The 26468-nt window shown below is 41.6% G+C and overlaps 1 protein-coding gene across 1 annotated transcript in view; it reads left to right on the top strand.

The window, feature by feature from the left end:
- Window positions 1-1119: 1119 nt before the first annotated feature.
- The window catches only part of LOC112068866 (inactive tyrosine-protein kinase 7), a 43075-nt gene continuing 17726 nt past the window's right edge, over window positions 1120-26468 (top strand). The window contains exons 1-5 of the mRNA XM_070438320.1: window positions 1120-1600; window positions 21292-21588; window positions 22493-22595; window positions 23008-23192; window positions 23421-23568. Of these exons, the coding sequence (XP_070294421.1) occupies window positions 1477-1600; window positions 21292-21588; window positions 22493-22595; window positions 23008-23192; window positions 23421-23568 (857 nt within the window). The 5' untranslated portion in view covers window positions 1120-1476. The remainder of the gene's footprint in view (window positions 1601-21291; window positions 21589-22492; window positions 22596-23007; window positions 23193-23420; window positions 23569-26468) is intronic.

Genomic DNA, 26468 nt, shown 5'->3' with positions numbered 1-26468 from the left:
CAAGGAGTAGGGAGTTTTTGGGGATAAAAATAAATGGAATAAAGCTAAGCACAGGCAAAATCCTATAGGAAATCTGGTTCAGTCTGCTTTCCAACAGACACTGGGAGATAAATTCACCTTTTAGCAGGACAATAACCTAAATCACAAGCCCAMATCTACACTGGAGTTGCTAACCAAGACAACAGATTGTTTCTGAGTGGCCTAGTTACAGTTTTGACTTAAATCTGAAAAATCTAGGGCAAGACTTGAAAATAGCTGACTAGCAAAGGTCTATAACCAACTTGATAGAGCTTGAAGAACTTTAAAAATAATAATGGGCAAATATTGTACAATGCAGGTGTGCAATGTTCTGAGACTTAAGATATTTGCATTTTAGTTTACATATATGTTTTTGTAAATGTAAAAAAAAATATTTCACTTTGACATTACATAGTATTTTGTGTAGATCAATGACAAAAAAATTACAATTAAAACAGTTTCAATCCCACTTTGTAACACAACAAAATGTGGGGAAAGTAAAGGGGTGTGAATACTTAAGACACTGTATACAATGACAGCTTTTATAATCTTTGTATTTTTATGTAAAATGCAAATAAAATTAAAACAAAAATGTGTGGCTTGGTGTGAAGGACATGATTGTTTCCACTCAGAATAACTCAAAATATATTTTTTCACATACCTGTCAAATACCATTTKATATATTTGTGGTTATTTGGCTATGTCACAGTGTGTCATATTAGTTTACAGCCTCTGTCCAAAAATCTAAAACTAAAATTACAAAAGTATCCCTTTCTGACAACTACCTTGTCTGCATTACATTTTGTAATAGTCTCTTCATGTATCCTTATCCATATTTACATTTGATATGTATTTGAAATGGTTTAGGATGTAGCCGAAAGATAGCCTTGGCCTTTAATCCAAATAATCAAATATTCAAAACAAGTTGTACGTGCTTAGGCCTACAGAAAAATGTGTACCTGTTATGTTTGCATAGAAAAAGTGCAAAATTGGCACGTTTGACCTAAGGCTACTTTTTTTTTAACCTTTCGTGCCCCCCATCCCCTCACCCCTCCCTCTTTTTTCCAAACACCGGAAGCTTCTCATCCAAAGTGGGAGCTAAGGAGAGAGAGAGAGAGAGAGAGAGAGAGAGAGAGAGAGGGAGGGAAAGGCTACTTTCATTTAATAGTGTTGAAGGAATGGCATGTAGGCACATTTCTTCTTTGCATTTTCTTGTCATTATTTGAAATAATGGAATAGGTCCTACGTCTTCACATTTACGAATTGCGCGTGCAACAGTCGTATCATCATCGGACGACCACTAGACAAAGCAGTCGTTTATCGTTTCTCTTGTCGGAGTACTTTTAGAGGTCTTGTGAAACGCTGGTAGTTTTCGCGTTGACTGCCCTTGGTTTCGGGCCTCGTGTTCTTGTGCGAATGATTTAACATAGTTGTGGCTTACTTTGTTTGAGTTCTATTATGGAGTTACCGTCCACAGAAAATAAATGTTTCACAGAGAGTAACCTGAACTCGGCGAATAGGCGTAGACAAGGAGTCATGCCGACAATACACACCACTACCCTGTTTCTTATTTTCACCAAAGGTAAGAAGACACAAAGTAGCCACAAGCCCGTCGGGTGTTATAAATGTATCTGTTTTTAATGAACGTGTGCTTATCAGCCGTAGACTACTACATCAATGTAACAAGCAAGCTTTCTTTCAGAAAAATGTTTACGAGAGGACGCTACTGGGGAACCCATCTTGGTTATCAAATAGCCCAAGTTGTAAGTGCCCACTAACAAAGTTGAAACAACAACGTTGTCTTGGCGTTTTAACTTTTAAACCTTTAGTCTACAAAAGGCTAGTTTTATAGTTAACGGCAGTAAACCCGTCGTCACCCCCTCCCTAAAAACTCAATGTTACTGAAAACATAGTCAGTGAAAACCGTGTTGTTACTCATTTGTATTTTTTTGTCCAGTTGGTTAGTTTGCATACTGTCATGACCCTTGTAATATCCCCTTCAGCCTGGGTCTTTAAATTGACAGCATTGCAGGGCACACAAAGAACTGTCTTCCAATGCCACACATGTTAATGCTTCAATTTCCATAATATTTCCATAACAATATGAATTTTACAGTATGTCATTTGAGCTCATAACAGGACCATGACTGAAAACTGTTTTTGGGCAGAAGGCAGAATAATGATCTGTATTGGTTGTATGCAACATTCATGTTGGCATGGCCTGGCTTTAGAAGGTTCCATATTGATCTGCTTGATTCAACAGGCTCTTTCATAGAATATGGCCAGACCTGGGCTGAAGAGAGTGGGGGAATTGACTGGCCTACACTGAGTGTGCAAAACATTAAAAACACCTAACTAATATTGAGTTGCACCCCCCTTTTGCCCTCAGAACAGGCTCAATTCATTGGGGCATGGACTCAAGGTGTCGAAAGCGTTCCACAGGGATGCTGGCCCATGATGACTCCAATGCTTCCCACCGTTGTATCAAGTTGGCTGGATGACCTTTGGATGGTGGACCATTCTTGATACACACAGGAAAATGTTGAGTGTGGAAAAACCCAGCAGCATTGCAGTTCTTGAGACAAACCGGTGCAGCTACTACCATGCCCCGTTCAAAGGCACTTTTGTCTTGCCGTTTCACCCTCTGAATGGCACACATACACAATCTGTCTCAAGGCTTAAAAATCCTCCTTTAACTTGTCTCCTTCCCTTCATCTACACGGATTGGAGTTGATTTAACAAGTGACATCAATAAGGGATCATAGCTTTCACCTGGTCAGTCTGTCATGGGTAGCACAGGCTGATTGTTAGAGCTTGTCAGGAATGACATGTTCATAGAGATCCTATAACTGAATTGTAGGATCCCTATGCTTTTGCTTTGGTCCTTCTTCCCCAATGTATGACCACTGTATATATTTTTTCTCTTGTAGGTAAGTGGGAGTGTAGAGGAACAGTCAGAGAATGGATTTGTATCTTTTTGGAGACGTGGAGGAAAAAGTGTGTTGGGGGTTTGTCGTTGGCCTCGGGGTCTCTGGAGGAAATGGCACCACATTTGCATGGAACGCCAAGAGATAAAAGCAGCCTGATGAGACTTCACAGGTAGTTGAGGGGCCTGCTTGATCTTTAGAACTCGAGGGGGACTATCTCCTTCCATTGTTATGGAAATCAGGATTGGTCTGGGAAAAATACTTTAGAAGCATTCACTGTAATTGYAAAGACAGAGGTAGTATCATTTCACTTGACAAGTCCCTTTGCTCTGAATTGGGCTCACAATCATTTTTTGTTTATTCTAAACTAAGACGACTGAGAAGGATGATTCGCTATAGTATGATTTTGATACTMTAATTAAGTGGAAAAAGGCCCCAGTCTTATTGGACTGTTTTAAATGCAACGCTCCATGTATTGTTTGAAATATCAACAGTTTGCCTTCTGGGGCTTCAGAGGAGGAAATAAAAATGTCTTCAGATAGTTTTACATCAAAACCATATTGTGAGCCCTTTTCCCCTAACAAGATGGCCCTGTGTCTTGATTAAGACCTACAGTGTATAATGTGAAACATCCTTTGCCTTGAAGTACTGGAATATGGACTGCGTCCAAGGAGGTTTCAGTTAGAGGAGTAGTTCACGTTGATTGCAAATGTAACTTGTCTTATAGATATTTGGAGAGTGGTCTATGTACCTGGAGAGCTGGCGATCTAATATTGGTTTGTTTACCGTGCTATACAGCCAGTGTTAGGCTGCTGACGGTAGTATAGATAATTTTCTTGGTAATATTACCCTTAATGTGAGGTACATTTGTAAGTTGAGTGAACTCTCTCTTAAACCAACAGCGCCCACACAGGACATAGGCGACGCTAAAGCAGGCTGTATCACACAGGACATAGGAGACGCTAAAGCAGGCTGTATCACACAGGACATTGGCGACGCTAAAGCAGGCTATATCACACAGGACATTGGTGACGCTAAAGCAGGCTGTATCACACAGGACATAGCGACGCTAGATCAGGCTACAGTTGAAGTCGGAAGTTTACATACACCTTAGCCAAATACATTTAAACTCAGTTTTTCACAATTCCTGACATTTAATCCTAGTAAAGATTCCATGTTTTAGGTCAGTTAGGATCACCACTTTATTATAAGAATGTGAAATGTCAGAATAATAGAAGAGAGAATGATTTATTTCAGCTTTTATTGCTCGCACACACTTGTTCAGTTCTGCCCACAAGTTTTCTATGAGATTGAGATCAGGGCTTTGTGATGGCCACTCCAATACCTTGCCGTTGTTGTCCTTAGGCCATTTTGCAACAACTTTGGAAGTATGCTTGGGGTCATTGTCCATTTGGAGGACCCTTTTGCGACCAAGCATTAACTTCCTGACGGATGTCTTGAGATGTTGCTTCAATATATCCACATAATTTTCCTTTCTCATGATGCCATCTATTTTGTGAAGTGCACCAGTCCCTCCTGCAGCAAAGCACCTCACAACATGATGCTGCCACCCCCGTGCTTCACGGTTGGGATGGTGTTCTTTTGCTTGCAAGCCTCCCACTTTTTCCTCCAAACATAACGATGGTCATTATGGCCAAACAGTTCTATTTTTGTTTCATCAGACTAGAGGACATTTCTCCAAAAAGGATCTACTTCCTGAGCGGTATGACTGCTGCGTGGTCCCATGGTGTTTATACTTGCGTACTATTGTTTGTACAGATGAACGTGGTATCTTCAGGCATTTGGAAATTGCCCCCAAGGATGAACCAGACCTGTGGAGGTCTACAATTTTCTTTCTGAGGTATTGGCTGATTTCTTTTTATTTTCCCATGATGTCAAGCAAAGAGGCAATGAGTTTGAAGGTAGGCCTTGAAATACATCCACAGGTAATTGACTCAAATTATGTCAATTAGCCTATCAGAAGCTTCTAAAGCCATTTGCTGGAATTTTCCAAGCTGTTTAAAGGCACAGTCAACTCACTGTATGTAAACTTCTGACCCACTGGAATTGTGATACAGTTAATTATAAGTGAAATAATCGGTCTATAAACAACTGTTGGAAAAATTACTTGTGCCCTGCACAATGTAGATGTCCTAACCGACTTGCCAAAACTATAGTTTGTTAACAAGAAATTTGTGGAGTGGTTGAAACACTTAGGTTGGAGTCATTAAAACTCGTTTATGTAAACTTCCGACTTCAACTGTTTATCACACAGGACATTGGTGATGCTGAAGCAGGCTATATCACACAGGACATAGGCGATGCTGAAGCAGGCTATATCACACAGGACATAGGCGATGCTGCAGCAGTCTATATCGCAGAGATGAGGAAGTGATGATGACCAAACAAATACAAAAATAATGATTATTGAGTTTCCTTGGTTTACAATAAGCTCAATCATCACCATTTGCAGCATTGGAACTACATTATTTGCTGAAACATTGAGTTAAGCCTATAGTATCTTATTTCCAACGTTCATCCAATTTGTGTAGTACTTTCAGAGCTTGTACAAATTTGCTGGTTTTATCAAAACCCAGTCCTTATTTCCTATACTGCCATCTGTCCTTGCTGTGTGTGTCTTGTTGAAACCAATGGCAACTACTTGTATGAAAGAGAGGGCCACTCCGGTCTGTGACATATGTGAGGATGGGGGAGAAGCAGCTGAAATGTCTTGAAACACGTTCTGGATTAGGCGTGATGGCACGTTCTTCCCTCTGGTCTAACTACCCCGAGGTCTCATGGGTCTTTGGGACTGTGCAGTTAAATGTCAGGGGCAACCATCACTGTTCTCTTTTGGCACACCTCTGGCAGCTGCAGTTTCATCAGACAAACAAGTGTTTGTTTATTACAGCTAGACTTTAAGATCTGGAAAGTATGTTTTGAGGAGTTTTTTTGTTGTTGTGAGAAATAATCAATCTCACCACTATAGCCCACTATAAGCAAAAGCAAATGGTGTTAGCAGTCAGTGGGCAGCCCTGATATAGGGCATTGATGGATAAAGAYTTGTCGTACTATAATTAGAAGTGTACAAATAATACCTGAAAACCTCTATGCGACATCACACACAGAAATTAAATATGCACAATTCAAATGTCACGGTGGAGATTCACAATTTAGATTAGTAACTTAACTGCTGCACAGTATTTGAAGCAATACAACAGCGACACTGTATTTACTGTCAAAATATCACACAAGGTCTCAAAATTACATGGGGCAGGGGGAGAATGTAAAGGTAACATCTATAATTGAGTCCTCTGATATGGTAGATGCTCCTCTATGTCCAACTCATAGGATGATTGATGCCACTTCATTTGCTTGTTGAGTAATTCTACCCTGGGTAAACCCAGCCAAGGTCGTGCCAAAGCATGTTGTAACCTTGTGATTAGTTTCCACAATACCCTCCATATTTGGCGCCCAACCCAGTGCAGAAAGACGATGCCAGCGGCTGACATAACTGATGTTTGATCTGATAGCCCATAATGAGCTACTAAAATGACAGCCTGGCAGATGTTTGAAATGAATGCCTGTGTAAACCATGCCACCCGTCGTGAGATTGCTCGCCGGCAGAGAAATAGCAGGGCCTTGGCAAGGAGGAAGAGATTCTGCTCATAAGATGTCAAGTTGTCTGATATGGAGTGTCAGCCAGGAATGGCCTAAACAAAATGGTGGAAAACTTGCCTGTTTTGAATTGTCTAATGATGAACTGTTAAACAACAACCAGCTCAGAAATATTTGGTTTCCAGACTCATGGTAGTATGTGTTTTAAATATTTCAAAGCATTTGGTTAAACACTATTGTTTTTCCTGCTAAATGGGGCATTCTTTAGAACCAATTTAGGAAACTACATCTGTGTGTGAAACTGTTACTCTGGCATACTTGGGTGCTTATTTTTTGTAATCTTTTTTCACTCTTTGAAGGAAATAGCTTTGTTGGTTAAAAAAAAGAAGCTATATTTAGCTTTGCACTTGAAGTAGGCTCCTTTGGATATTTTCAGGAGGATCTGTTTCTGAAAACTGCTCCAATTTCCTTTATATAGCCGGGAAATGTTGGGTTGAAAGCAACAGCTGAGTCACTGGTTGCAACAAGGATTAAAACCTGAGGATTGTATGGAAGATGCACAATCTTTGGGATTTGAGTCATCATTTGCAGAATAACTTTGATGACCCAATGTGTTGAATGATTCCATTGTCTTTACTTAACTTCGTTCTTCTCCGTTAACATAGTCTGTTGGGCGTGAGGTCAACCGTCAACATTTCTTCGCCGATTTATCAAAATGTCAACCTTTTTAGATGTGCTTTCTGTCAAAGCTAGGACATGGGCTTGTCTTTCAGCCACATATGAACCATTGGCACCATATCAGTCAAGGAGTATATAGCCCTGTGACTCTGGCAAACCTCAGTGCTGCTGACTGGGAGAGGACTGTTTCCATGTTGTAAAGTACACTCGGAAAGCTGGGCAGATGTCATTCACAATTCCACATAGAGATTTTTACAGCCCCCCCCCCCCCCCCCCATTTTTAGAGAGGGGATTTCACTGTTAGTCTACACCTTTTTGTTTATGAAGCATGTGACAAATTAATGATTTCATTTATTGAAGACTGATGTATGAATATTTTTCTGACAAATTATTGCTTTTTGATAAGACTTTGCAGATAGAATAAAGAGGGGGGGAAGCATGTCATCAAATACTTGCACATAAACCCTGAATAACACACTCACAGAACTGCTTGGGTTTTGTGCGAATGATAAGTAATGAAATAAGAGTAATCGCTCACGCAGTGTATAAAGTATACACAAAGTAGTGGTCTACTGTTTGTTTGTGCCATCCCTTCATGCTCCTCTAAAATGACGATAACATGTGAAATGGACAGCGCAACCTCAAGATTGAAAGAACCCTGTCTGACAAAGCCAATCACAACTATGCATGGCTCTTGTTGAACATGAGGTAAACCAATGACTGCTCGCAGGTCACAATCATCAAGGGAAACCCACACAGACTGATTCCAGGGCAGAGAGGTCACGAGCAGGGGAGAAGAGCTGATTTTACACTTCGCAACCCCAGAACAAGCTCAGTCAGAGCCGTTTGAAGAACTAGGGACATGAGTGATTGTACCTTTTTTGAGTCTCTCTGTGGTAAAACAATATTTATTGCTAGATGTTTTGCCCATTTTTGCATATGAACCCTTTCCTCTCAAGGGCTGTCTGGAGAGACTTGTTTTAGGGACAATTTTAGTCTGTTGGCCTGCCTGGAACCAATGTGAAGTTGCCTGGTGACACTCCTGAGTGCTCTGCAGAGAGAACAAGTGGTTCTTGTTATGAGATCAGCATTTGTGTAATTAAATTTAAGTCCATATGCTTTTCATTAAGCTCCATCTCTTTCCAGAGCCGAATTTAGAAATCCCACAACATTCCCCGAGCACCAAAGGCCTTTTAGATTTTATGTAATATAAAGAGAAGCGTGTGGAATTTACTGTGGAGGATAGATAACTTCAGTACGACACACATTTCCCGCCAATTTAGTTTGTGAGAAGAAATAATTACTTGGTTAATATGCCAAGACTATCAACATTTGAGGTCTGAAACTGCCGGGTTGCATGACTGTGAACGTCTCAAGCCTCGTCTCCTAAACATTTTTCTCACTTTCAACATCCTCTGCTGTTGACCTCCCTTAACATTTATTGTATTTTTTCCCTCCTTGTGTGATGTTTTGGGTATTGTTTGTTTGTCGGGGGCCCCACGCTTTCTGTGGTACGCATCAGTCGCTTACACTTCTCACAGCATGAGGTCAACACTGCCAACTGGTAGAAAGAGAAAGAACTGTTATGAGCTGAACATAACAGTATGACAGTGGAAGGGAGGACAGTAGCAGGTGACCCAACTGTGATTTGTGACTAGATTTAGAATGCAATGCAATTAGCCCCCCCCCCCCCCCCCCCCCGCGACAGCTAATTGCATCGCATTCTAAATCTCACAGCGAAAACACATACTCTGTTTAGACTTCCATGTCTGAGCTGCCTGCGGCAGATGCCATACCAGGGGGGGGGGGGGGGGGCATAGTTGAGATGGGTTGTAACCTGGTTTTGGTGCATCAATTGTTATTGCCCCCTCCGAAAACAGAGAGTAGGCTACTTTATCACCTTCAAGCCAGTTCAGCAAACAGTGAAATGAAAGCCCTAAGGCTCACATGAGAAAAGTGGCTGGACCCCTGACTCTTCCAGGGCCGTAAACTTGGCCCTGGACTCTAACGATGGAGGTACACATGAAAGGTTTTCTTTTCTTCTCCAGGAGCATGTCAAATTAGGCATAAGTAAAGGCTTTGATTTCTGGATCAGATACAAAATGTAAGAATTTTTTTCCTTGAAGATGTTATCAGAAATGCATCAAAACCCCTGCCAACTAATATCAACACACAAATTGTTTACATTCTAAAGTTTAAGAAATATTGCCTTGTGCCTCTTCATTCCGTAACCAAAAACGGACATATCTTTAAGATATTTTAATGTCTCTCCCTCATGAGGGTGGATAATGAAAGTTCACAGAAGTAACGGTAGACATACCAATTTAGTTATAGTGATTTTACTGATTTCAGTTTTATTTGAATTATTAAGTGAATAAAACTCGTAATTGCATTACCAAATTGGTAACTGAATTACCAATAAAATCAGTAATGGAATTACTGCAACTGAATTGGCTACAATGGGAAATCATAATAGTCACAAATCATAGTTGGGTCACCTGCTACCGTCCTCCCTTCCACTGTCATACTGTTATGTTCAGCTCATAACAGTTTTTTCTTTCTGTTGTCTAGTGGTGAAACCTCTCTCTCACATACACTGTCCAGTTAATGTTACCTCTCCCAGCTCTTACTGACACTACCAATGAGCCCCCTGTAACCCGCATCCTAACGCGCTGACCGACATCGAACATTCACGGATGTTGAAAAGTAGTTTTACATTTGGTCAGTCCACCCTGGCCTTGATGTTTAACGTCCATAGACGGACCGGACTGAATATGTCATAGATGTATGTTTCACAAGTTTTGATAGCACATTACAGTTAGTAGAGCACAGTGGAGTATAACTACACATTTCAGGACGCAAAGAATAGGCTGCTTTTACACTGGACAATTCGTGGGTTTATGCTGCAGTTCGCCCACACACTAGTCGCTGCTCAACTCCATCGTAAATTGTTGAGTTTAGTCGGCTAAATATAGTACAGTACAGAAATGTATTACAGTAGAGAACAGTATATTGTACTGAACTATACTCTAATGTACTCTACTATACTGTATTCTACTGCAGTCCACTGTGCTGCGTGCGCTGTGATGTCCAAACTTGTGAATCATGAGGAGTAAGGGAAAGGGGGATACCTAGTCAGTTCTACAACTGAATATCTTCAACTGAAGTGTGGCTTCTGCATTTAACCCAACCCCTCTGAGTCAGAGAGTTGCAGGGGGCTGTCTTAATCGACAACCACGTCCTCGGCGCCCGAGGAACAGTGGGTTAACTGCCTTGCTCAGGGGCAGAATGACAGATTTTTGCCTAGTCAGCTCTGGGATTCGATCCAGCATCCTTTCTGTTACAGGACCAACGCTCCTACCCGCCAGAATACCGACATTCATATCCATAATTATGCTTTTCTGTGTAGTACAGATCAGTCTAATTCAATTACCAGGTGTAAATCCACTTCACTTACTGTAGATCAATAACCAAAATAGATTTTTTTCAAACTCAAGGTGCTATGTCATAGCTGACACCCCATTTCTTTCTGCGGACATCTTTAAATTTTAATTCAGAGCAGATATTTAAGATTTTTCACAAACGTAGTCGCATAAAAACCTGAGGTAGATTTTACTGTAATTCTGTAAAAAAAAAGTTAGCATCTGTACACTAAATTTGTTTTTGTAAATTTTTTGTAAATTTTTCTGTGGAAATTGTTAGTATTGACTTTTGTGTATTGTTTGTTTAATTTTCAAATGGCGTAATTCCGTTTTCGTGGAATTACCCCTGTAAATCCCTAAATTTATCCAATGGCTCAAAGTGTTGAATTTCTGATTGTCGTTGACTTTTTTAATTTAGAAAGTAATGCCCCCCTCCCTTGTAAATGGTTGGAGCCATGCTTAGTGGGAGTTGTAAAGTCTACCACTCTTGGTTTTCCACTTAGTGGCAATTTGGGGGGGGGGGGGGGTGAAGCTAAGGTTGTTTAATTTGTTTTATGTTACAGCTCAAATTCATTAGTCTTTGCTGTAGTATTTGTGTCTTAGTCGTGTCATGTAATTATATACTTTTACATAATCTCCACCAAGAAAATGACCATGTATGGCCATAGTAAGCTCCCACTCATCTCTGCGCCCACCCCCCCTCCAGCTGTTTTGTCCCTTGTATGTGCAGTGAAGGGGCAGGGTATTCTCATAAATGTTTTGGCCACAGATGAGTATCCATCTCACAGCTGGGCCCCTGCGTTAAATGAAGGGAACGGTTCACCAAGAATTTAAAGTCTCAACGGCCTCCGATACAATCTCATGCCATGTGATGACAGGACAGAAGAGACAGCTGAAATGCAACTCAAAGAACTGTTCCATCCTAGGTCTGGGCGCTATATCGAATTAATTCCAGTTAATGTGTTTGTGTGATATTCCAAATGCCTGTATCGCAAGAATCAAGTTATTTTTCGTTTTTTCGTTTTTATGGACATTTATGTTCGCTTGTTCTCATGTAGTCTTTTTGTTCTCTTCTCCTTCGCGGGAAGGCAGGCGACAAGCTTATTTTGGGCAATAGTGAAACCTCTCGCTTCACCTTTTCCTGTCTATTTACACACACACACCAAGCCCCTCCCCCTGCCACACCAAGCCCCTCCCCCTGCCACACCAAGCCCCTCCCCCTGCCACACCAACAAAGTTGAGAGATGAATTCTTCATCTGACGAGCAGTTTAAACTCGCTATTTGAGGTTTGGTCCAACAGAATCTGTCAAATGGACACAGAAATGCTTAGACACTATTTTTACTGTAATAAAGAAGTTAACCTTTCTAACAATACCTTTTTTATGTTTCAACTACTCAAATTGTGCGCAGAGCAGACACTACTAAAACAGGAGTGTCAATGAACATTGATTCTGGAAAATGAATGCTCGGTTTAGCATTTTAGCTAAAGACTGTTATACTAGCTGTGTAGTCTTTATTTTTTTTAAATAAATGTGCAATAAGCATTCAAACACAATTTATATAATTAATTGGCAACTTGTTCTCATTCTGAGAAATAAGGTAGGCCACTTGATTTCAACATCTGAACAGTGGACAGGCTAGCAAGCTGTTCAAACAGTTGGGAGACAGACAGGTGTGTTCATAACAATTCAACTGTTCTNCCACTTGATTTCAACATCTGAACAGTGGACAGGCTAGCAAGCTGTTCAAACAGTTGGGAGACAGACAGGTGTGTTCATAACAATTCAACTGTTCTGCCTTGTTACCTAGCAAATAGATTCACGCCGTGAATTAATTTGATTATTGCTGACTGTTTGAAATGCGGTTTATTTTACCTTTTTTAATTCTACAACAACGTTTATTTAGAGAATATAAAAAGAATATACACTACCATTCAAAAGTTTGGGTTCACTTAGAAATATCCTTGTTTTTGAAAGAAAAGCAAACAGTTTTTTGTCCATTTTAAAATAACAAATTGATCAGAAATACAGTGTAGACATTGTTAATGTTGTAAATGACTGTTGTCACTGGAAACGGCTGATTTTTAATGGAATATCTACATAGGCTTACAGAGGCCCATTATCAGTAACCATCACTCCTGTGTTCCAATGGCACATTGTTAGCTTAGTTTATAATTTTAAAAGGCTAATTGATCATTAGAAAACCCTTTTGCAGTTATGTTAGCACAGATGTTATTTTAACGGACAACAAAAAAAATGATTTTCTTTCAAACAATGACATTTCTAAGGGACCCCAAACTTTTGAACGGTAGTGTATATCTCGTGAATCGCCCATAAGTTCGAGATACGATTTTTAGGCCATATCACCCAGCACTATTCCATCCTATTGCCGGGCGCTTCTTTGCTGCACTCCTCCTTTTGAGTGGAACATTGTTATTATTTTCAATTTATCCTGGAAACACGTTTAGCGATTAAGATTAAATTGACCCCTATGCCTACTTCATCCTAATCTCACTTGATTTMTTTTACCCTAACACAGCAATGTCTGAAATCCTTCAAGCAACATCCTACTCAGTGTCATTGTCTTACATCAGATCATTTCAGGCGGAATCAACACGTATCTCGCAAATGGTAATCTGATAGAACAAAAGTAGTTCGGATACAAGGGCTGCCATAACGTTCGAAAATATTACCTACGTGACATTGTCTGCGAGACTCAATTTCTTCATCAAAACTGTCTCAATTAATCTAAGTTAAAACAAATGTCAATGTTTTTTGCTGAAGTCTTAGTCCGCCCCATTTTACATCTAGCTAAGGATTATTGTGCTTCAATGAGCAGTATTTCTGTAGTTTTGACTATAAGCATGAAAGCTAGAATAAATGTGTCCAACGTTAACTTGCTAACGTTAGCTGAACCAGTCACTGAAATCATCTTTGACTGAAACGGTGCTGCTAACTAACCAGCTAACTTAGTGCTGCACACAATGTTGAGTCTTCCAGCAAGTTACTGTAGCTAGCACTGCTAGCTAATGCTTACATTATTATAAGTTTTCATGAAGTAGCTGTTCTTCTGCCACGAGTCATTGCAGTAGCTTCCCGAGTCAGCTGCTGTGCTCAGCTGACCCACCGATACGTTTGCGGGGAAACATGCTGATCCTACAGACAGATTTCTTATTTCTCAGTTCTTCATAATTGTGGGGCTGCATGTCTAGAACTTCAGGGTCATTTAAATAGGCTAATCCAAACTTTTTGTCATTCATGTCAGTAAGCTAGCTATACAGCTGATCAAGTCACTGCACTGGCAACCAACGTCCTTGCACAGCCTTTGTGCAGAAGATAGCCACCGGTTTATTTTTATATTTTTGCAAACTATTTAATCACTGTCACAACATTTTGTAGTTATTTTGCTAGCTAGTTATTCTTCCTATTTCATGGAAAGTCATGCAAGAGCACAGTGATGTCAAATTAGTAACTGTTTAGAATTTTTTGAATGGCGGATGCTCAATGTTCAATTTTGAATGAGTTCCACGTCCTACAAGAGAGACCGGTTGAGGATCGCGCGTCGCGGAGGAGTGAAGCCATCTGACGTGAGACATTGACTGTGTGCCACTGACTGACCAAGATTCTGCAGAGCCTAATGTTCTCCCAGCAGCCAAATCACTGGCATCCTGCACCTCTGTATCGTGGCCCCTATAAGAGTGGATTTCCCACCAGCCCCCTCCAGGTCTGATATTTTTGCCTGTTGTCTATCAATCTGGACTGTGTTATTAAATGGAGGGTGACTTACTCCTACTGCACTGTCCCAATGGACCGCAGTCCCCCACTGGTTAATCTTAGTATCTGTAGGCATTTCAGAGCGGGCACCTGTTTAGCTGTGTCCAGCCTGACACTGTGCCCCTCGACTTGGGAGCAGCTGCACAAACACCTTCCTTCTCTGCCCGGGCCCYCCSCTTTGCCTTKTGAACCCCCMCCYMCCCCCYYCKSSYKSRGCCCCCCCCCCCCCCCCACACACACACACTCACAACCCTTATATGGCAGTTTGTCTGAGGGGTCCAGGCCCAGTGTGATACCCCAGGCCCAACTGCCTTGCCTGACTATTAGGCTGTTCTGGACTATTAGGTTACCCCAGGGAAATCAGCAGCTGAAAGTGATAAGTGCTCTAATAAGTTGCCTTCTCGCCCTCGACAGCCACGTAGCTCGATGACTTGTTTTTTTGGATGMTCCTATGGCATAATCTCAAGTGGATGTGATGAGGACAATTGGAGATTCAGTTTCCACTGTTGTATATTTGCATAACGATGCTCCTCAGCCTTGCAAACCGTGGGTATGGTGAAACATACCGTAGTAATAATTGTGGCAAGCTCAAATTTCTGTACAAGGCTGTTGTCATTTATGGACCCCCCCCTCTACTCAGTATCCGGTGGGACAAACCACTCTGGTCATATTTCACAGGGTGGTTTTGTTTTAACCATGGCTCAATTTAATGCTTGGCTCCTTTTTAGTGGACAGATGGTCCAAATCAACTCTACGCCATTGTTGAATATGAGTCTGCTTACATCCATGTATCCATGGAGTCATCCTTACCCCTGATATATAGCATCGAAATTGGTCTGTTTGAAGTTATATTGTGGGCTTCCTCTGTAAGGTAACATTCTCATTTTTATTCTGCAGTTTGCCATTGTGGTCTCTCCCGGCCGTTTTCACATTCCACAGCATTCTGTGTCTTGTGAATTAAACCTAAAATGTTTCTGTGCCAATCTTTCCTGCCTACTGTCAATAGTGCTTGGTGGGAGGTCCCTGCATCCGCAAACAAGCCTTGTAGGTATCTCAAATGGAACTGGTCACAGACCCAGTATCTTTACACCAGAGGGTCATTGACCGCTGTGCATCAAAGCCCTCCTTTGTGAGAGAGAGGGAGAAACCACAGGAGCTTTTTGGCACTAACAGCCAAGTTGAGCTTTGAGACTAGTAGGGTACCACTATAGGAGCTGGAAGAGAAAGACCAGTGCCCTAAAGCTCCTAGTGCATAATTTATACCGAATGGACTTATATCGATTGACACCAACTTATTTGCTTCCCTATTTGCTGCACGATTTGCATCTTCAGGTTCACATGAATATTATTTAGCTCAATCTTGGGAGGTAGGTTATCTCTGATCAGATCCCAGATGTGATGTAATGTGCAGCGTTTTATGCAGCAGCAGGTTCCATTTGTGGTTCATGTTTCAGCCAATCAGGTTTGCTTACACTCGGTTAGTATAGTTCCACTGCTCCAGTATCCATGAATGCCACCTTTGTCACTTCGAACTCTAAATTCCTGCCCTGGGATCAAGGAAGAGGTTTAGGAATGTTGCAGTGCCAGGTATTTCTGTAGAGGCTAGGGTCCTCACCTAGACACTGATTTTGTAGACACTTTAAATGTGCAAGACTCATGCCATTCCTGATATCTCCGAAAATCTATTGAAAATAAAGCCTACTGGACTCCAATGGTCCAACATGATGTTCTGGTAAATGTACCATCTCTGGTCAAACAATTCTTGACATGAAACAAATGTTCTAGGCATCATCTTTCTCACGAGCTAGCTTAGCTACACTCTGCACAGTTGATTCCATGCAGCACGGCGAGTCACCACATGTCTGTTGATTTAATTTCTTTGGCGAGTAAATTTCCCCAATCAGAAGAGACAGCAATGGCGACAAACAAACTGACGGTGCACGCTGGAGGTCACACGAACATTCACCCTGTTTATTTTCCTGTGGAAAAAGTGCAGGCAAGATGTACACATACAACCCCCGAACTGTTCACTGCATTTTCATGCGAGGAAAGAAGACAAATTTCCCCGATTTAAGTCTGTGGTAGGGGGACCATGCAGGAAATGTTAGATTTCTCTGTGACCGCTAGTTCACCACTTCTTATGATAAAAGTTGGCATCACCATTCTTTTGTTTTCTGAGAGAACATCCGAATGAACTCTTTATCTTTAAATACAAGAGGTAATTTATTGAATAGCCTAGATTTTAGTTTGTTTATCAATTGCAATGGCTTTTGAATGACACCATCAACAGGCTCTTTTTATATATATATATATATTTGATTAAAAAATAATCTTTAAGGGGTGGATCAGCTTTAATATTGAGGATAGATTGTTGCTTCCATCAATGCAATTGTCTGCGTCATTTCCAATCCCCCATATTTTTTGGGATATATATATTATATATATATATATATACACACACACACACACACACACACACACACACAGTTTAAGTCGGAAGTTTACATACACTTAGGTTGGAGTCATTAAAACTCGTTTTTCAACCACTCCACAAATTTCTTGTTAACAAACTGTAGTTTTGGCAAGTCGGTTAGGACATCTACTTTGCATGACACAGGTAATTTTTCCAACAATTGTTTACAGACAGATTATTTCACTTATAATTCACTGTATCACAATTGCAGTGGGTCAGAGGTTTACATACACTAAGTTGACTGTGCCTTTAAACAGCTTGGAAAATTCCAGGAAATGATGTATTGGCTTTATAAGCTTCTGATATGCTAATTGACATCATTTGAGTCAATTGGAGGTGTACCTGTGGATGTATTTCAAGGCCTACCTTCAAACTCAGTGCCTCTTTGCTTGACATCATGGGAAAATCAAAAAAAATCTGCCAAGACCTCACAAAAACAATTGTAGACCTCCACAAGTCTGGTTCATCCTTGGGAGAAATTTCCAACTGCCTGACGGTACCACATTCATCTGTACAAACAATAGTACGCAAGTATAAACGCCATGGGACCATGCAGCCGCCATACCGCTCAGGAAGGAGACATGTTCTGTCTCCTAGAGATGAACGTACTTTGGTGCGAAAAGTGCAAATCAATCCCAGAACAGCACAGGACCTTGTGAAGATGCTGGAGGAAACGGGTACAAAGTATCTATATCCACAGTTAAACAAGTCCTATATCGACATAACCTGAAAGGCCGCTCAGCAAGGAAGAAGCCACTGCTCCAAAACTGCCATTAAAAAAAGCCGACTACGGTTTGCAACTGCACATGGGGACAAGGATTTAACTTTTTGGAGAAATGTCCTCTGGTCTGATGAAACAAAAATAGAACTGTTTGGCCATAATGACCATCATTATGTTTGGAGGAAAAGGGGGAGGCTTGCAAGCTGAAGAACACCATGCCAACCGTGAAGCATGGGAGTGGCAGCATCATGTTGTGGGGGTGCTTTTCTGCAGAAGGGACTGGTGCACTTCACAAAATAGATGACATCATGAGGCTGGGAAATTATGTGGATATATTGAAGCAACATCTCAAGACATCAGTCAGGAAGTTAAAGCTTGGTCGCAAATGGGTCTTCCAAATGGACAATGACCCCAAGCATACTTCCAAAGTTGTGGCAAAATGGCTTAAGGACAACAACATCAAGGTATTGGAGTGGCCATCACAAAGCCCTGACCTCAATCCCATAGAATATTTGTGGGCAGAACTGAAAAAGCGTGTGCGACAAAGGAGGCCTACAAACCTGACTCCGTTACACCAGCTCTGTCAGGAGGAATGGGCCAAAAATTCTTATTGTGGGAAGCTTGTGGAAGGCTACCTGAAATCTTTGACCCAAGTTAAACAATTTAAAGGCAATGCTACCAAAACTAATTGAGTGTATGTAAACTTCTGACCCACTGGGAATGTGATGAAAGAAATACAAGCTGAAATTAGTAATTTTCTCTACTATTATTCTGACATTTCACATTCTTAAAATAAAGTGGTGATCCTAACTGACCTAAAACAGGGAATTTTTACTTGGATTAAATGTCAGGAATTGTGAAACTGAGGTTAAATGTATTTGGCTAAGGTGTATGTAGACTTCCGACTTCAACTGTGTGTTTGTGTGTGCATATACATACTTTAAAAAAATATATATATCTTTTTTCATTCCCTGCAAGCCCTGCCACCTCTCACCCAATTGGAGTAAACTAATAAACAACATTTAGGCTTCTACCTTCAGTTTATACACATTTTACAGACACAATCTATTTTACAGTAGTTATATTTTGTTTGTTTTTAGTCCTTCCTCTATTTCTGATGTCCATCGAGTTTGATTTCCATTTGTAACTGTGCTATTTCACAAAATGTCTGAACCTACATACATTTTACAGACCTTGTATGTTTTACATTGGTTGTCTTGTTATTAGTCCCACCCTTCAGCTCCATTCAAAAGGCTCTGTTTTTACACTTGTTGTGACTTGTAGTTTTGAATAATGGATGTCTGAGTAGACTGAATAGCTATAGCCTACATTGCAGCAATGGCTCCCTATTCTCTAGTCTGTTCAGTTCTTCTGAGTCTTGGTACCCTCTTAATCAAGAGTATTCCCTGAGAGGATCCTATCTCCATGGCAGCAACAGGCACAGATAATGGCTTGTCCTGCCCCTCTGGCTGCACTAAGTTTGGAATGTGGCCTCCCCTGTAGAGGAGAGAGCTAGACTGTGGTGTGTATCTCACACACACACACACACACACACACACACAGTCTAGCTCTATATATTAGTGGATCACAGGACGTGGGAGAGCTAGTACAGAGCCAAAGAGATGAGTCTTGGGGGCATTGTTATTGGGCACCAAGGGCTACTCTTCTTCCTGTAGTCTCAATTAGACTCCACTAGGTACTTACAATGATAGAACCATTCTCAAAGCAGTGAGAACACAGCGTGTTGTGTACTTCCAGTGTGTAATTGACTGGAGTTCTGTAGCTAGCAAGGCTGTGGGCTTTTAATTTTGGATGGAAAGAGGGGGAGCATGATAGCCCACCAGAACAAAGTCATTGGACAGGTCATCATTGTAAATAAGAATTTGCTTTTAATATGCTTCAACTTTTTTTCATTAATACAGGTAAGTAAAATACATGCATGTTCAGACACTTTTTCTCTGTCACTTTTGCCGGGTAACCCAGCAGTCCCATTCATCCAAGGCTGAGGGGTATGAATGAATACCTCATCCTCTTGAAGCCGGGCAGATGCCACTCCGCATTCCATCCCCCTCGCTGGTATGCGCTCTCGACCTGTGATGTGTTGACATTGTGTCCGTGTGTATTAAAAAGAGACAGGACTAGGTGCAGCCGCATTGGGCACAGTTGAACTGTTTTGTTCAGGATACACTCTTGTTTAGTTGCTCTTTCAACCAGTCTCTCGATTCCACACACATTTGTATGTCACTCACACTACAGTACATTTATTGTTGATAGACTTGTGAAACCGAATATAATATGAATATAACTATGACGAATTCAGCACTCAGTCAAATATAGTATGTCATAGCCAGTTATTGCCCCCCCCCCCACTTTGTTGGTGTGGAGGTTGCTGTGTTTTACAGAGGCAAAATGCCAAAGTAAGGTGGTATGCGTGCCAGGGTGGAGTGAGGGGGGTCAACTGATGGCACAGTGCCCGCCTACCTACGAAAACATTAGGGGAAAACACTATCAGCTCAGTTGAGTGCCAGTCATTCATCCTTTCTGCTCATTAAAAATGTAGCCTACTTGTGCTATTTATTTATTTATTTTAATTTAATTTCTTTTCCCACTCCATGGGAAAGCAGAGGCTTTATTTCCCACTCCCACTGCAGACTGTCCCGCTCCCAGCATGGGCCTTCGCTCGGCCTGGGCCCCAGTAACCAGTCACTGGAGCGAGACAGACTGCCGTCTCGGTCTCAGGCAGTCGTCTGTCTGGATGAATGGGCAGCTCTGAGTTCCAGACAGGCCCTGCCAATCACTGAGGATCAGTGGCACTCTATTCAACGTCTGGGACATTGGGAGAAAAACAAATCCTTCATTGAAATTCATACTTAGTATTACTAGCATTTATTCATTTGAAGGTACACACTTATTATTCTAGTAGTTTGACTTGATCCGTTTGTGTAACTACATTTTTTTGCACACACCTCCCATTGACATCAATGAATGAGTTGCGCGAAAGTCTGATTTGCTTGTGCTCAATTTGGAATCTGGACATTTTGAATGCCTCTTAAACAAGCCGAAAGGACAACAAAGTATTGTTTTAATGTAATGAGTGGCAATGTCCTATAGGGTGTTCTAATGGCTTATACTGCACCCTTAAAAGGATAGTTAATTTTTCTGAACATTTTTCTTATTTACAGCTCACCTAGTGTTGTTGTGTCATCCAAACCACTTTGAAGTTCATTGGAGGGGTGTTTAGCAACATCCCAAATTTCCTGGACAGCATTTGTTGTGCATGTAGCAATGCAAGGGGAAACTGATGATCTTGCAGGAGACATGGTTATTATTTGGGATGACAGAGTACATACCTGGCATGTCACTCAGCAAGAGGGAGGCCGAGGAGTTATGAACCTTGTCTAGAGAAACTGGGGCCCATGGTCTGTCTGCCGCACACCTGGGTGTTTGTMTTTTTGTCTGTCTTACTGCAGCACACCTGGGTGTCTGTCTCTCTACTGCCAGTGGACAACTTCATMTTTTCAAGGAAGAAAAATAAGATTAATTTGTATGTGCATTAAATACAGGCTCTGTTGTGAACTGAATAATTTTGGGGTTTAGCGTAACACGTCAGAGCTTAACAATAAATTCCTCCCTCTAACTCTCTCTCTCTCCATCCTCCAGTTCTCACTGTTCACGCCGCCTCCTTCCACTTCACCAAGGAGCCCAAGTCCCAGGATGCCTTGCACGGCCGGAGTGCCATGTTACGCTGCGAGGTCAGCGACGCGGAGAGCGTGAGTTACAGTTGGCTGCAAAACGGCGATGCGGTGAACGACACGGAGCGCCTCTTTCGGGAGGGCGGCAACCTCAAGTTCACCGCTGTGGACCGCGTGCTGGACGCCGGGACCTTCCAGTGCCTGGCCGCCAACAATGCCACGGGAGAAGAGGAGCGCTCCACCGAGGCGTCCTTCAACATCAAATGTGAGTTTACTTAAATACTACTAAATTTTACTTAGTAAGCCCTTCCCTTAAATCAGTGTTTTGAGTTCTCATTACCAAAATACTGTAAATAGATGTGCAATTGTTAAATCCATACACATATTTCCGATATTGATATGACTCAATCTAGCACTCAAAGTAAGCATGGGTGACAGTGTAATAACAAATGATAGCCATAATTATATGTTACTGCAATAATTTTGCCAAATGCATTGAATTGGCTGCACAGCAATGAGCAATTAGACCTTATGCAGACCTACCTGTTTTGAATTTTGACAGTTGCCTTGCAACCATAGATTTAAACTTTTATTTCGTTTTATTCTTCCAGATGTCAACTCAATATGTATGTCCTCCCATGTGTGTCTCTACAACCTCCATCTATATAACAGGCATCAAACACATCTCCTGAAGCTCTAAGAAAACGCTGCCTCATACTTATGAAGACTCTTACGAAAACCAGCCAGTGCTTTCCTTTTCTAACTCTTATTTCCACTGGACCAAAGTCACGCCCGCGTGAGAGGTTATTTTGAGTGCGGGGCGGACAAAGCTGTCCTTTATGTCCTCTGCCAAGATGGACCGCTTGTGAAGTTGCAGCGTCCTGCTGGTCTGGCTGGCTGTGTCACAGAACAAGGAAGGTCAGCTTAAAGGGAAGGGGCTGTTTTGGTAGCTGGCGCTAAGTTAGCCAGGTGTGAATGGCTGGTTTGTGTTAATGAGCAGCAAGAGGGGGTTTGACAGCTTTTTTTTTTTACACTCCTTTTTTAAAATCCTCCATCTCTCTCTCTCCCTGTTGTGCTTGCTCTCTACCTTCTGTCTTTTTTTTAACACTCACTCTACCTACCTCTCTCTATCGATCGATAGATAATGTCTTGATTTGTCTGTCACACAGGGCTAGAGAGTGGTGGGGTGACCCTGAAGGATCCTGCATCAGAGCAGGACATCGAGAGCTCTGCCCCTGTGACGTTGAGGTGCAACATCGATGGACACCCACGGTGAGAAACACAACCGCGGCCTTAAGGTGTCCGCATGCTTCCCAGCCGAAACGGTTCGGATGAGTTAATGCATATTAAAACAAACACTACTATTGCCGCTTTTTTTTCCTTTTTCAAGAAAACCTCTTGAGTATGCGAGCACACTCGTTCAGCTAGCCGAACTGAAGCATTCTGACGCCTTTACAAGACCCCACGTTGCCTCGTGTGTGTCCCCACGTTGCCTTGTGTTTTCACTGGACTGTCATTGTGTTATGTAGATCGATGCCCACTTGATTTAGTCAAAACTACAAAGTAAATATACTGGTCACCAATGAGGACTGATTTAACCACTATAGCATTCATCAGTCTCTCCACTTGTTCTTATGTGCCAACTCACTCATGCATATTACGTAGTCATGTCTTCCTCCCCCAGACCAACATGCCACTGGTACAGAGACGGTGTGCGCCTGCCGGAGAAGAGCCATCAGATCAACAACAAGGAGCGAACTCTGACCCTGCCCAGTGCCAGCCCAGACAACAATGGCCTCTACTATTGCTGTGCCAAAAATCCAGCCGGGCACGTGTGCAGCAATGCCAACTTCACCCTCAATATCATAGGTGTGTATATGGACAAAGATTCAATAAAGAAGAGGTGAGGAGGGATTGCAGTTTTCCCCATAGTTTAATTGCAAAGCAACACCCAGCCCCACTGGCATCAACATAGTGAATAGAAGCCAGAGCTGAAGAGAGCCCTTTGACCTTTCTTATGTACTGTATACCTCTTTCTCAGTCTCTTCATACCACACACTCACACTATCACCCCCCCACCCCTTACCCTCTGTATAGATAAGAGTTTCCCTCGTCCCGTGGTGGTTCCTGAGGACCTGGTGGTGATGCGGAACGAGGAGGCCCTCCTTAACTGCCTGTTCACCGCCGAGCCCCCTCCCACCCAAGAGTGGTACCACCAGGATGAGCTCATCACCAACAAGTCCCGGTAAGACTGGGTTGATATATACACATACATACATTACCAGTCAAAAGTTTGGACACACCTGCTCATTTTCTTTATTTTTACTATTTTCTACATTGTGGAATAATAGTGAAGACATCTATGACAAGACAACTATGAGAACACATATGGAATCATGAAGTAACCAAAAAAGTGTTAAACAAATCAAAATAGCCACCGTTTGCCTTGATTACAGTTTTGCACACTCTTGGCATTCTCTCAACCAGCTTCATGAGGTAGTCACCTGGAATGCAATTCGATTAACAGGTGTGACTTCCTTAATGTGTTTGAGCCAATCAGTTGTGTTGTGACAAGGTAGGGGGGTATACAGAACATAGCCCTATTTGGTAAAAGACCAAGTCCATGTTATGGCAAGAGCAGCTCAAATAAGCAAAGAGAAACGACAGTCCATCATTACTTTAAGACATGAAGGTCAGTCAATGCGGAATATTCCAAGAACTTTGAAAGTTTCTTCAAGTGCAGTTGCAAAAACCATCAAGCGCTATGATGAAACTGGCTCTTATGAGCACCTCCACAGGAGAGGAAGAACCAGAGTTACCTCTGCTGAAGAGGATAAGTTCATTAGAGTTACCAGCCTCAGAAATTGCAGCCCAAATAAATGCTTCACAGAGTTCAAGTAACAGACACATCTCAACATGTTCAGAGGAGACTGCGCGAATCAGGCCTTCATGGTCAAATTGCTGCAAAGAAACTACTAAAGGACACCAATTAGAAGAGACTTGCATGCGCCAAGAAACACGAGCAATGGACATTAGACCGGTGGAAATCTGTCCTTTGGTCTGATGAGGCCAAATTTGAGATTTTTGGTTCCAACCGCTGTGTCTTTGTGAGRCGCAGAGTAGGTGAATGGATGATCTCCGCATGTGTGGTTCCCACCATGAAGCATGGAGGAGGTGTGATGGTGTGGGGGTGCCTGCTGGTGACACTGTCAGTGATTTATTTAGAATTCAAGGCACACTTAACCAGCATGGCTACCACAGCATTCTGCAGCGATTCGCCATTCCATCTGGTTTGCGCTTAGTGGGACTATCATTTGTTTTTCAACAGGACAATGACCCAAAACACCTCCAGGCTGTGTAAGGGCTATTTTACTAAGAAGGAGAGTGCTGCATCAGATGACCTGGCCTACACAATCACCTGACCTCAACCCAATTGGGATGGTTTGGGATGAGTTGGACCGCAGAGTGAAAGAAAAGCAGCCAACAAGTACTCTGCATATGTGGGAACTGTTGGAAAAGCATTCCAGGTGAAGCTGGTTGAATGTGCAAAGTTGTCATCAAGGCAAAGTGTGGCTACTTTGATGAATCTAAAATATATTATATATTATAATATATACAGTTCTGGTTAGTACATGATTCCATGTGTTATTTCATAGTGTTGATGTCTTCGCTATTAATTTACAATGTAGAAAATAGTAAAAATAAAGGAAAAACACTTGAATGAGTAGGTATGTCCAAACTTTTGATATAAACATACACACCAGATGTGTGATGACTAAGTACCGTCTCCTAGATGTGAATTACAGTTTAAAGCAGTCTCCACCATATACATCCACTCTATGGCTGTGTGTGCTTGTGCATGTTGTGTACCTATTAGCGGTCGACCGATTATGATTTTTCGATACCGATTATTGGAGGACCAAAAAAGCCGATACCGATATAATCGGCCGATTATTTTTATATTTTTTATTTATTTATTTATTTGTAATAATGACAATTACAACAATACTGAATGAACACTTATTTTAACTTAATATAATACATAAATAAAATCAATTTAGCCTCAAATAAATAATGAAACATGTTCAATTTGGTTTAAATAATGCAAAAACAAAGTGTTGGAGAAGAAAGTAAAAGTGCAATATGTGCCATTTAAGAAAGCTAACGTTTTAAAGTTCCAATTGCTCAGAACATGAGAACATATGAAAAGCTGGTGGTTCCTTTTTAACATGAAGTCTTCAAATCATTCCCAGGTAAGAAGTTTTAAGGTTGTAGTTATTTATAGGACTATTTTTTCTCTCTATACCATCCTTGTAATTTCATTAACCTTTGACCTATTGATGTTTCTTATAAGGTACTTTAGTAATTGCCAGTGTAACAGTATAGCTTCCAATCCCTCTCTATACACTGACACCAACACCACCGCTCCTACCTGGCCCGAACCAGGAAACACAAACGACAACAAGCCACCCTCGAAGCAGCGTTACCCATGCAGAGAAGGGGAATAACTACTCCAATCTCCAGAGCGAGTGACGTTTGAAAAACCCTATTAGCGCGCACGACACACCACCACACCCGCTAATTAGCTAGCGATTTACACTCGTTACCACACAGCCTACCCATCTCGGGAGTCTAGACTAGAGGCATTTGAAAGCACACGCGAACACGCTTTCTGGCAAACGCAGGAAAGTGCTGTTTGAATGAAATGCTTACGAGACTCACAGCTGCGTGAGCCTACCCCATTGCTCAGACTGTTCTAACAAAATCATAGACCTTAATTATAACATAACACATCAGCACATCACGAGCCTTACGGGCATACCATCTATCAATCAATCCGACAGCACCGACATCCGGAAACTATCATCTCGACACAACCAAGACAGATTTATTTCTCAGTGAAATACGGAACCCGTTCACCTGAGATAATTTCTATCACTCGGTGGCTAACTCTCATAAGTCTAACTTATATTACCCAAGATTAACATTGGCACACCTTCTCAAATGTTATGAGTCACTCCACATTAGTAAAACATAGTTATTCAAATGTAATATCTGGTCATATAGGACGGTAACCAAACTAGCCTATTGGCATAAATCATTTCCTGAGAACTGCGTGCAATGAAGCGGCAGAGAAGTGACACA

This window comes from Salvelinus sp. IW2-2015, unplaced genomic scaffold, assembly GCF_002910315.2.
Source record: "Salvelinus sp. IW2-2015 unplaced genomic scaffold, ASM291031v2 Un_scaffold776, whole genome shotgun sequence".
NCBI classification, from domain to species: domain Eukaryota; kingdom Metazoa; phylum Chordata; class Actinopteri; order Salmoniformes; family Salmonidae; genus Salvelinus; species Salvelinus sp. IW2-2015.
This window is presented reverse-complemented; position numbering and strand designations above follow the sequence as displayed.